Genomic DNA, 12,398 nt, shown 5'->3' with positions numbered 1-12,398 from the left:
AACCGGGATATTGACTATGATGACACAGGAACATATTATTTTATTATATTTTTATTCTTTTCTATTACAATCGGAAATAGACATGTGTGTGTAGAAATCCAGTCATAGCCACAGGATCGACTAGGACTGGCTCGTGCAGAGGGTTCTGTACTTTGTGGTTTTGTGTGGCTTTGTGGCTTCAGGGTTTTCGATGCTGGAGCTCCATAGTTTTGATGCTACTATGCGGTACTTTTGTTACGAACCAAAAAGGGTAAAACGGTAAGAAAGTACCTGTTAAATAGTTAGTTAACTATATGTACCCCGTATACTCCGTATACTCCGTACTGGTCCTATAGTTATGAGGGATTTTCGATAAATTGAGATATGGAAAGTTCTCCAATTCCCTTCCTCCAATCCCCAATACTACCATACCAAATAGAAAAGATGGAAATGCCTCATAATACAACTCTTTTCTTTTCACGTGAATCTTTTAATTTTCTTACTCCATAATTTTGAGACGCCCGTTCCACCATGGGGCTGGTGTAAATGGTACGCCAAGAGAAAAAGAGAGACCAGGGTCTGCATCTGGAGGTGGCTGTGCTGTTTTATTGCATTTTCCCATTCCCTTTCTGTCTCGGTGAAGTATATATGTATACTTTAACTCTTCTATTCTATCCATTTTATTTCAATTTATTTCAATTTTATTTCAATTATCTTCAATCTCATCTTTTTTTCTTTTCTCTCAGTCAAACACAAAGGTCGTTACAAAAAACAAAAAACAAAAAAAGAAACAAGCTCTTAGCTGTCAACTCTCCCGACCAATCATAATCATTCCAAAACCAACTCTCCTGGCTCCGCAGTATGCGCCATTTATATAAACCTGAGGCATTTTTCCTTTCCACTGGTTTCTTTTCTTTTTTTTTTTTTCCCCTCTCCAAAGCGGGATCTTTCACTTGAAAATAATTCTGTCGCCTGTTGGGTCACACGGCACATTGTGCGTTGGCTCTTTTTTTTCTCTGCCGGAAATCGCCTATTTCGCCAGAGAAAAAAAAAAGGGAAAAAAGGGAATTTGCACTTAAGCATTCAAGGCGTAGCTTTTTTAACGTCTCTGATCTCCGATTCCAAGTCAAGCCTTCAGGGCTATACTCTTCTCAGCCATCGGGATAATGACTGTCTTCCCAATGATATCTTCAGATACATCTGTGAGCTAGGAAACACTTCACAAATGTTTGAATTCTCATAATCGATCTCCCAACTGTTTGGAAGACAAGCACATTTCAAGATAAGAGTTCGCCCGGTCTTGATTATCTCATGGCTGCGATCAACTCGTGTGACAATGGAACTTGACTTGGGTTAACTGGATCGCTGCAGGTTAGCATATCAACAGAATATGATTCTGGGAGTCTCAAGAAGATCCACCGCAAGGTGCGGACATGACTATTTATATGAGTATCCCAGCACTTCCCTCGGGATGAGCAATGGTATTTACATTGCAAGGGTTGCATGGGATATGTCTGCGGGAAGATCCCCCGTTCGCTGAGTTATATGGCTCATATCAATATCTTGCCCCCCCCTGGTTCAGATCGGATATTATATGGCCGTGATAATACCCTTTTCGGGTATTCCGTTTCACCGCATAGTTGCTACTGAAACCTACCTAGGTCGTTACACCGACTATTTGACCCATGTACCGCTAGCACCACCATGAGTGTCAACACTTATCTCAATATCTCGATTCCATACATGCCCACCCATATCTCACTCCATGCTGACCAAGACCTGTCAGGGTGTAGGTTAGCCGAGGTTTGAACCCGGAACTTACATCTCGGACAGAGGAGGCATAAGCCCCCTTATTCTTCCTTATTCTTTCATGCACAGACCTCGGGTTAGACGAATCACCAGTTATATCAACGTTTTCCAGCCCCTGATATGATAGGAGTGGGGTTCAAGCAGGAGGTACATCTTGTGTGGCGCATTCTCTATATCTACATATCATTGGCTGCCTGACAGCGCCTAGTCTGAAGATATTTGAGTTAGATTTGTCCCATCCGGTCAAAATTGCTAAAGTACAAATGCCTCTCCCTCTTCTTGGGCCGAACCGCAGCACTGCAAATACCTAAATAACACAGCAAAACAACCATTCAATCCATCAACTCATACTTCCACAGGTGACTGCATCCACTGTCTAGTCTTAGGATCAAGACACTCTTCCTCCGCCTCTTTCCACTCACTCAAAACCAAATTCGCTCTCTCCCGTGATCTCGATGTAATCTTCGCCGGGAACTCTTCAGGCATACACACAAACCCTTGCGTCAAGCGCTCAGGATCAGGCAAAATGTCAGTTCCCGCGGTATCAGTTTCAGGCGTGATATCAAACGCCCACAGAATGCGCGACATGCCAAGGAACAGACTGCGCTCGGCAACATGGATCCCGGGACATATACGACGGCCCGCACCGAAGGTGAACACATCCCGCTTCGACGGATCCGCGTTCGCCGCTGCCTCTCCGAAGCTCTGGTAGTCGTCGCGGTACCGATCGGGGTTGAATACCCGCGGGCTGGGATGACGCGCCGGGTCCATGTGGATGCCCCACACGTTGTTCACCACGCCAGCGCCGTTGGGAATGAAGTACCCCTTGTACTCGTCGTCTTGTGTGACTGCGTGTGGGACGGCTCCGAGGATGGTCGTGGGCATCCAGCGGACGGTTTCTTTCATGCACCCTCGTACGTACTGTAGTTCAGCCAGGTCTTCCATAACCGGTAGCCGACCTGGACCTACTACCCTTTCGATCTCTTCTTGGGCTTTGCGTTGGACATCTGGGTACAGTAGCATGGCTTGGACGAAGGCGTATAATGTGCTTGATGTAGTGTCTGAGCCGGCTTCGAGGAGAGTTCCGGAGATATAAGCTGCTTGATCGTCGCTGAACCCGTCTTCTTTCTGCGCTTTGTACATTCCCGCGGAGAAGCAGGGCTTGATTGTGTTTTCTTCAACCTCTTCCTTTGCTCGTAGCCAATGGCTCAGATATAACGCTTTCTCCTTTTTGTGGAGGTCCTTTGCTTTCTGTTGTGCTGGGAGAAGGAATCTAGGTAGTTTCCGCAGCCACGGGAAGAAATCAATGATCGCTGCTGTTCCGGTCTGGTTGAGATCTGCAAATTCAGAGAACCCGTTAAACAACTGCATCATTTTCTCGTCTTCGTATGTAGGTGTGCGCCATCCGAAAACCATCGTGGTCGTGAGGGCATTGGAGTATCGTCGAATGTGTTTCAGGAATCCTTCTGGCTCCGTCAGGAACTGGTACAACATTTGTCGGTTCTCCAACATTTGATACGGTAGATATCTCTTAGAGGTTGTAACGTTAAGCAAGCCATGCACCATTTTGCGGAACTGACATCAAGTTAGCATAAATATCGAAAAATATCGAAATGATGATCAGTAAGTAATGCTTACCCCACGCCATGTTGGTCCATAGCCCTGAAATGGAAGAATTGGTTAGCTACGAGATACATCCGAAAATCATTTCTTTCCTCCGAGGCTCTCTCGCTTCACGACTTACCATCATCAACATTCTGAGGTCACCGCTGCACAACTTCTGGCCTATATACAACTCTGGCCGGTGTGAATATATACCACTTCTTTTATCCAAAAGCTCTTTGACTGCCTCGTCACTAGACAGTACAATCAGACACTTGGTGCCTAGGATCAAACTGTAGATTGGGCCATATTCACGTGCCCATTTTTCAAATTGAAGATGGGCATCTTGAGATGGCATCTAAAGGCGACAGGTTAGCTCAAAGTTCTTCATCTGGAAGCACACCTCATCACGCACCTGATGAATGTTCCCCAAAATGGGTAATGTTGGAGGTCCCGGGGGGTAATTCTTTGGTCGACGTCCGATTCTGAGAACCCGAGAAAGAAGCAGGATAGCAATGACTGCCCCTACTATTGCGGTAACTGGTAGCATCTGGGATATGATATTTGGGGATTCTTTTCACAACCGGGTGAATCAAAGGTGCATTCTTAAGATAAAGAAGATTGACAATGACATTGCGGTCAGAGTATCCCACGAAATACCCTTTGCTTTATAAATTCTGTTACTTAGATCCATATTTTTATCTTCTAGCATGTCTCAACCCCAGTATATTGGTCGATCTCGGAGGTCGGAGTGGGATGCGTGTATAAAGGCGGATGCGGAGGTGGGCGTCGGAGTGGATGTGGGGGTACATTTTCCACCGGAAGACCCTCCACAATTTCAATGGACGTAGCAACAACCTATCATTGTAGAACGATTTATCACCAAAATGCTCTCAAAAGGGGTTATACCAATGACGAGCGTTCGAAATCGAGTCGGATTTAATTCCACACCCCAAATACCGGCAGCAAGTCCACTGACCAGCGGCAAATAAGCGTTTTACTTTCCAACAAACCACACCACGCTTGAGTATTTCTGCTATATTCTTTTCCTCCTATGTTGGTGTACTGTCCCCCGGGCTACACTTGTCTACTCCCGTTCATTCATTGATACGTGTCAAAATCGCAGTATCGAGTATCCTGTCCATCGCAAGAGATGGTCCCACCTTTCCTGAACTTGACAGTCAACATGTGCATAAACGGCGGCTCTTTACCCTTGGATTTATCTGTGACAGAGACATTTCCTCGGCCACTTGTGGTTGTGGGGACATTGTCCTCGGAGCCTAATCCCCCGTTGGTATTGTCCATATCCCTTGTCTTCGTTCTGGGGCCGGTCTTATCCTATATAGGGCTAGAAACCGGTGTCGACGTTTGGCAGCAAACTATGAGCCTAGAGATAGACACTCTTGGTTAGTATAGGTGTCTTTTTCCGACACCTACACTTCCCACGAGTGCCTCTGAGGGTGATTAGGCTGGACTTTAGGGTTGTTAACTCTGCATAAGTCTCTCATATGAACATAATAAGAGGGAGCAACACAGGCTTTATATACCGGATGGCCCACACACCAAATCACAAGACCAAAACTAGACCAATCGGGCTGGCGCAGGCACCGATCATGGCTTTCCAGCCACCAGCGGGGCTATCCGAACCTTCACCGTAATGTTTAGGGCCTTTACAATGACCAGGTATGCTTTCCGTACGTAGCGTTCTTATAGCTACTTGCATAAAAGCCGACTGTATTCCTATACGTGGACGATTTTCCATATTTTGATATGTGATCACACTGTCATCTCGGGTTTTTCATATTGTGTACATCTCATATGTCACCAACTTTATCTATAACCTTCAACCAAGCTTATATGTCTAAACCACTCGGACATGACCTACCTTGAAAGACAATGCCAAGCACAAACTATATCGAAGTGCACACGAAAATAGCCGCGCAATACTGCAATACATAGATCCATCGCAAAGTATTCGGTTGCCTCGGGCTGTGAAGTCGAAAATCAGAGACCAAAATAGTTTCTAAGCTTCCAAGTGATGTGCATTTATAATCAGGAAGAATTAAGGTAATTTTACCTTGCTGATATGATTTGTCTACGACTATTCGGTGGATCCCTTGGCGTGTCAGCAACTTGCATTATGCCCAGGTGCGTACGTACAGGTGCCCAGCTGTTTGATTTTAAAATCTAGTTGCCTTCCCAAATGATTAGCTAACTATAGCTTTGTTCTGCTATGTACGGCAGTCTCTGGGCTCTTTATATTCCTAGCTCAAATAAAACCTGTGTACATAGCTAGTTACAGCGGTTCTTTTTAGGAGGTTGCCAGTTGACCGAGGTGTTACATGACACAAGATGACAACGCCTATATCCTGCGACTTTCTGATACCTCAACACATTGGTTAGACGACTCTTTTGTTATAAGAACAGAACTAAGAACATATATGCCCACTTGTCATCAACGCCGATAAACTCGGCTTAAGTCCGTGCCAAGACCACTCAGCCACATAATACGTGATCATCCAATAAGCGCCAAGAGATCATCCTCATGGGCCAAAGTGAACTCTTGGAGAAGGTCAATTCAAACTCCAAATTCAACTCCCACAAGTCCAGACGACCAAGTTAGATCAGAAACTCAAAATAACCTTGGAAAACCCTCTATATAATCAAACTAACACCCCCAGACACATTTATCCATTTCAAGGTACTTCGAATCCTTCGCCCCCACCTACTTTTTACCACCCAAAATGTTCTTTCGGCCATTATTTACCTTATTCTTTGTCCTCCTCTTCAGCTTTCTGGCTACAGGCGCAGCTATAGGCGCTCGGTCCGTGGGGATTTCCGAGCCTGACAACACCCTCGAAGATACGACGCAGACAATAATACAACCACAACCAATCCACGATGCACCATCAATAACTACTCTTCCTCCGAGATCCGCACATAAAGATGATGGCATAATACCCAGACTCCACGAAACAACAATCGACTGGAGAGAGGATGGATCTGAGTTTCTAAGACTAGAATCTGAACGTGAGGCCGGGTTTCTTCCAAGTTCCCATCATGAGAGGTAAACATTATATCCAGTTGCGACCAGCCACCAGTCACTAACAGAATCTTGTTTGCCAGTGATTACTACCAAATACCCGGGTTTTGGCCATTGTTCAAAATATGTGTCGCTTCCGCAATAGCGATTTGTGTCCTCAAAATAATCCGGGACTTGAAAAGATAACAATATATAAAACGAAAATTCATGACATTTACTCATTTTATATGGTAGTAGTAGGTAATAAGACATTGTAATTGAATTGTTCAGCAGGGCCCCATCTTTCAAATCTGGAATGTTTGAAACCCCATAATCAAATCATTAATCTGGCGCATACTGGTTTGGTCATATCGATTCAGAATTGGGTCCAGTAGGCCCTCGTCAAGCGGCTCCAGCTCATTCTCCGGCTTAGATGTGCCAAGTACTGCCAATCGATCTGCCATCAGGTGGGCTAGAAGCCAGTATTCTGGGGCATAGCGGAAGAATCCCATTCGTTTCCAGAGCTCCCCGGGTTGAATGTGAGGGTCTTCGATTGTCGCATGTGGCGTGATTCCTTGCGGGAATGTCGACGAGAACAACTGCCAGATGTCTCGCCAGTTGCTGAGGGCATTTTGTATTGGGGCTCGGAGTTGGAAGCTGCCTACCGCGCTACGGAATTGGAAGATTTGGGAATGAATTGCTAATGGTTACATATAGTATTAACAAGGTTGAATCATGGGGGTTTGAATTGTAGCTTACCTGATGTTAATGTGAATAAATTTAATGGACCCAGGATAGCGAGGAGGTGGCGGATATTGGCGGATAAATCGTCTTTACATAGTGACTCGAAGGACCCACGGAATGAGGTGGTCCAGTAGAGACTTCTTGCAGGCAGGAAGAGCTGGAGTTGGTGGTGGCATTGGTCTGCCGTTGTCGCTTGAAAGCAAGCTTCTGGTGTTGCCATATGCATCCTTATTTCTTTGATGACCATTCGCGGAGGGAGATTGTTAAAAATGACGAATGCTGAATCTAGTAAAAAGATCCAAGTGAACAGACTATCGTTCCAGTATCAGTGACTATTTCTTCAAGTGCAATATTGAGACCTACCGAATGAGTTCCTCTCTAGCTGCATATTCTTTCCATTCGAACTCATGGCGGCCTAGCTCGCTGTAGTTCAGATGTCTCGCCGCCGTGATCCCAATATCACGAGCGGTCTTTGGTACATTAATACACTGATGAGGTACAGACTGGAAGGTACACTTACAGATACCAGAGTAGCAAAACGGTAACGTCGAATGCGACTCTTGCTAGCATCCGTACCCTCCCAATTCTGATAAAGACATACTATGTAGGCCGCCTGTACAGCCTGTATCCTGCGTCGTTGAATGGCTATGTTACCAGAGGATTGGTAAGTCAAATCACTGTTGAAATCATCGTCAATGAAAACCATTTCTTCCACACAGTTGAACCAAGTGCGCGCATCTTCGTTGTCAGGCATATCTGGTGATACACAAGCACCTTTCAATAATTAGCGTTTACCAGGCCCTATAATACAAGACTGTCTCACCAATTAGAGCCATTGAAGCTAGGACCGTTGGCTTCGCTGCCAGCATGTCGAAGGTAGGCCGGTGCACAAAGTTCACATTAGGATGCCATATTGCCCAATAGAACCCCATAAATCTTCTTATGTTCGAAGGGGAGAAGAATTGCAGACATGCATCCCTGAGTGCTGGTGACCAGTCCAAGGCAACAGAACTGTTGCGCGGTTTAATCGTGACCACTTCTTCGACTAAAAGAAGAATCTCGTGTGTCTTCAAGGAAAGTGGGTCATTGAACCAATCCAGCGGTAAGTCGCTGGTTGAACTTGTATCACTGTTATTTTCCAGGATCAAAGGAGATGGAATATCCATGCTTAAGGCAGGCATTGACATTATTCGCTCCTGTAACTCAGACAAGATTTGCTGGTCTAACCTGGCAGCAACTTGTTCTCTTTGTTCGTGGGTGCCGCAATCAAAGCTCGACACTAGACCCGTGTTGCTAGTAAATTTGTCCAGAAAGTGCAGCGATTTCCGGGGGTTGTCATTAGAAACAGGTATTTCGAAAGTTGCCGGGCCTTCGGAAGGTAATGCCGAAAAGTCCGGCCAAGTTGGACTGGTGCGTTGCATAGAAGCCGGATCAAAAAAGGTATTGGTCGGACTTGTGCCAAAGTTTTGCAAGTCTTCCATAGCGAAGCCCCACGGCATCATTGTGTTAGATGTCGATGTCGATGGCGGTGGCGGTAGGTCCGTGAGTTGGGTATTCAGGTCTTGGTCTTTCGGTGTATCATTCATTGAGATATGCTGGCTTAGTCGTAATGATGACCCCGTGTCTGTAGAATACCAACACTGAGCACCCTTTTTGGCGCAGCTGTGACATGGTTGATGGGAGCTACAAGCCTTTTTCTGACGAACGCAACGATCGCAAGCCCGTCTTCGAGTGCTTGCTCTCGATGGGCCGCCATCACAGGACCGCAGATGTCGCTTTAAAACATCAGCACGCTGGAAAGCTCTGTCGCACGAATTGCATTGGTATGGCCGCTGTGATGTATGGGAGCCGATGTGGCGAAACAGGTGTTCACGTCGCTTATACCGCTTGAGGCATAATGAGCACTCGTATTTTGGGCATTCTGATGCCTGAGGGCTTTCTGCTAAAGGATATTCAGTTGACATCTTTGAACAGAAATCTTTTCTGGTCCAAGTCCGGGGGAGTGTCCGGGGCAATGGTGGGCGTGGAGAGCAGTGGGGCGACAAATGTTAGAGTTCCAGCACGGCTGCGTTGATCGGTAATTGGGTGTCGGTCTATGATTCTTCACATTTCTTTCACATATGCCGACTACTTAGTAGTTTGTTGCTTTATGCTACGTGATACATTATGGATATTCCATGGTTCTTCTGATTACCAGAAAGAAAGAAGCAAAAAAGGGATATAATCAAGGATGCTTTCCAAGGTTATATATAACTGACTAGTCATACTACATACTTAACCCAATCCTACTAAAAAGCGATTACTACTTTGTCCTATTGTTTAGCTTTCCAGGTCTATACCTACCTAGGGCGAGCATTGTACTATTTACCTTTGATACTATTGTGGCGCAGAGATTGATTCCGTATTTTCATCGATATATCAAGTCCCCAATTTACCGATACTTAGTACAGCATAGGTAGGAAGCTAGTTACGACGAAGATAGAATTTATTCTCAGTGGTCTGATACCTTGTAAAGAGAGCATGGATAACCTAATCTTAGTCGACCAGATAATGATAAAGAATTTGCTAAAGAGTTGATTTCGTGCGAATACTTCACAACTAAGCCTCAATTAACAGGAGTGGTAATACAATAGCGCCCTGGTGGGTGAATGGAAAGAATGTCAAGTGTCCCAAGGGACGCGTGGGACAGCTGTCAAGTACATCAGAAGTATAGGGCGCGAATCCCGATTCCGGTTGTGTACCTATCCGCGAGAAGGTATCCAACGCTATACCTAGATAGCCACGACCTGCACGAAGAATCGAGTATCGTCGGTCAGGAACTTCTTATCACTCTCAAGCTGCTGTTGGATCCATTTAATGGCGCTCATGTATGCTATATCCACAAAGTCAGCCAGGAAGCCAGGGGATTATTTCAGATAAAACTCACCCTTGATGTCATCAGTGCCCGGGTGGTTGAGACCAGTTTCTCCATTGCGGTGGCCACTGAACCACTTTTCATAGCCGTACTTCTTCTCGCCGTCATGACGAGCCTTGATGTCTTTTGCGAGATCGTGGCTAACACTCAAGGATTAGTCATATATACCTTGATATAAAAACCGTGTTAAAACGTACTTGAGAACAATACCCTTCTTGACTTCATCAACGGACAAGCCCTGGAATTCAGACGCAGAATGTCTCAAGATGAACCAGTTCTGTTTGAATACGCCGTAGTTGGTACCGTCGCCGGACTTTCCATCACCTAAAAGTGTGAATGTTAGTACTGCTGCTAGTTCTGCCGGCTAACCTTTACACATACCAAATTTGTAATCGGTGGTCATATTGTTGCTAATACTTGTTAGCTGGGTTATTAGGTGCAGATACCAAAGAATTGAACTAACGTCTCCAGCATGGCAATGGCAATGTCACGCGTGTTGCCACCAGCCTTCAGGATCTCCTGCTTGCGGTCTCCGAGACCGTGAACGATGTAACTGCCCTGTTTATCAGCGCGGGCAACGTTTACGTTCAAGTCTGCTACCGGAGAGGCGACAACGGCAGATAGGAGAGCCAAAGAGGCAAATAAAGAGCGGAACTGCATCCTGAAATAAGATGGAAAGAATGAAATTGTTTGGTTGATTGAAACGATGGATGTGTGATGCTTCGAAAGAACTGGAGGCTAGCAGCTTCCTTTTATAATGGCGATATGATATCTGGAACAACGGGATCTTCTGTTGAATTGCCGTACTACAGGAGTAGAAATCGAAGGATCATCAAGTTCGATGTTTCACTTTATATTATATTGAGAGGATCCCAACAAATTTGTGCCAATTTGGAAAACAGGAAGACAAAAGGAAGATTTTCACTTTCAGTGTCCTGTGAGTCGTCCTATATCGCAAGCAGATATCGTTTCATATTCGACACTAGTCTCAAACACTGGCCATGATTCAAAGGGAATGAATATGGCCTCATAATTGAACGGTGAAGTGAACAACATGTGGAGACAAAGATGGACTTGAAAAGGATACATGAAACTATGCACTGAGTATGTATTTAGTTAAACAATACGGAAAAGGATAAGCGTCAAACCAAATGATAACTACCATTCCCCACTACTGTTCTCTTCGGCATATAAATATTTTCACATGATCTAAAGTTCGGGGGAGTTTCTTCGAAATTTCCTATTTTGATCGGACTTCCGCCCATCGTATGCCCAAACAGGCAATTTTACATAGGATGACTCCCACACCTGGCATAATCAGATGCTGCGTGAGCGTTTATAGTGTCTCAGTATAAAACGGTTAATTTCGGATTCTACGGCGTCGTCTCGATACGACCCGCAATAAATATTCAAGAATATAGCCAACACAGCTTGCAGGGGCTAGATAACAGAAAGGAGTGAGTTGCCACGGGAAGAGGGCGAGTGTCCTAAACTACCTAGGTATATACTGATGAGGGGTGTATGCCCGAGGTACTAATGCTTTCACGCAGACAGGTGAATGTTGTACATTGACATGTGTAGTTAACTACGAATAACGGTCCACGGGTCTACGGGTCCACCCATTTCCCAGTAGCTGAAGTACCTCCCTTCCCCCCCGGCAAAGAAGCCTTTCGCCGGCTTTACAACCATATACGGGGGGCTTTACTAAAGTATAGTGGTTGTGGAGAAATAGGATTAATAGATGTCTAGCTAGATGTATGATTTTAGTATATTCAATTTAATGGCGTTTTGATTGAGATATAACTAAGAAATCCGTAGGTTGGGTGTGCATGTGAAATACGTTATAGAATAGTGATATTACAGGGCAGGAGGCGCGGGCGGCTAAAGTTACGGGTGGAGGTCCTCATATTCTAGTTGTAGTAACATTATTGTAACATTATTGTATTATTGTATTTATTCTTTTGAATGATACTCGATCTCGTGGCAGTCAACCATGTTTGATCAATAACACTAAATCACCCCCTGCATCCAAACCGGTATTGCAGGCTGGAGCCCGAAGAGCCCGAAGCGAAGAGCCCGAAGGGCAATGGTGATGATCATGGAGTATCCTCTCCTTGCCCAGGTGCTATATTGCAGTTTATGACTACCAGTATACACCCCCTCTCTATAATCTTATTCCAATAATCCATGGCTCTTATAGCCTCTAACTATCCCTTTCTCATTCAATTCCTTCAAACTAAAAAAATAAGATATACTCACCCCGGCGCAATGGAATGGTCCTTCCCGATCTGCTCTAGCGTCAAGATAATCAAAAAGAAGCAGAAAAGC

General features: G+C 45.1%; 4 protein-coding genes across 4 annotated transcripts; all 4 read right to left on the bottom strand.

Annotated features, from left to right (window-relative positions):
* Nucleotides 1-2,133: 2,133 nt before the first annotated feature.
* Nucleotides 2,134-3,940, bottom strand: N7516_010170 (cytochrome P450; the record flags this gene model as incomplete). Its single annotated transcript, XM_057222889.1, has 4 exons — nt 2,134-3,363; nt 3,427-3,450; nt 3,533-3,748; nt 3,806-3,940. 4 exons carry the CDS (start codon nt 3,938-3,940, stop codon nt 2,134-2,136), a joined length of 1,605 nt encoding a protein of 534 aa, XP_057070110.1.
* Nucleotides 3,941-4,491: 551 nt separating this feature from the next.
* Nucleotides 4,492-4,695, bottom strand: N7516_010169 (uncharacterized protein; the record flags this gene model as incomplete). The annotated part of the gene is made up of 1 exon (XM_057222888.1): nt 4,492-4,695. The coding sequence occupies one exon, from the start codon at nt 4,693-4,695 to the stop codon at nt 4,492-4,494; it is 204 nt and encodes a 67-aa protein (XP_057070109.1).
* A 2,022-nt stretch (nt 4,696-6,717) lies between these two features.
* N7516_010168 (putative C2H2 transcription factor) lies at nt 6,718-9,120 on the bottom strand (the record flags this gene model as incomplete). Its single annotated transcript, XM_057222887.1, has 5 exons — nt 6,718-7,112; nt 7,172-7,467; nt 7,520-7,626; nt 7,677-7,930; nt 7,980-9,120. The coding sequence occupies 5 exons, from the start codon at nt 9,118-9,120 to the stop codon at nt 6,718-6,720; spliced, it is 2,193 nt and encodes a 730-aa protein (XP_057070108.1).
* Nucleotides 9,121-9,927: 807 nt separating this feature from the next.
* N7516_010167 (uncharacterized protein) lies at nt 9,928-10,730 on the bottom strand (the record flags this gene model as incomplete). Its single annotated transcript, XM_057222886.1, has 5 exons — nt 9,928-10,028; nt 10,083-10,210; nt 10,268-10,394; nt 10,452-10,480; nt 10,534-10,730. 5 exons carry the CDS (start codon nt 10,728-10,730, stop codon nt 9,928-9,930), a joined length of 582 nt encoding a protein of 193 aa, XP_057070107.1.
* Nucleotides 10,731-12,398: the final 1,668 nt, after the last annotated feature.

The sequence above is a fragment of the Penicillium verrucosum genome, assembly GCF_028828655.1.
Source record: "Penicillium verrucosum strain IBT 35672 chromosome Unknown utg000004l_segment0_segment0, whole genome shotgun sequence".
In the NCBI taxonomy this organism is placed as follows: domain Eukaryota; kingdom Fungi; phylum Ascomycota; class Eurotiomycetes; order Eurotiales; family Aspergillaceae; genus Penicillium; species Penicillium verrucosum.
Note: the sequence above shows the minus strand (reverse complement) of the source record. Positions and strands in the feature narration are given on the sequence as shown.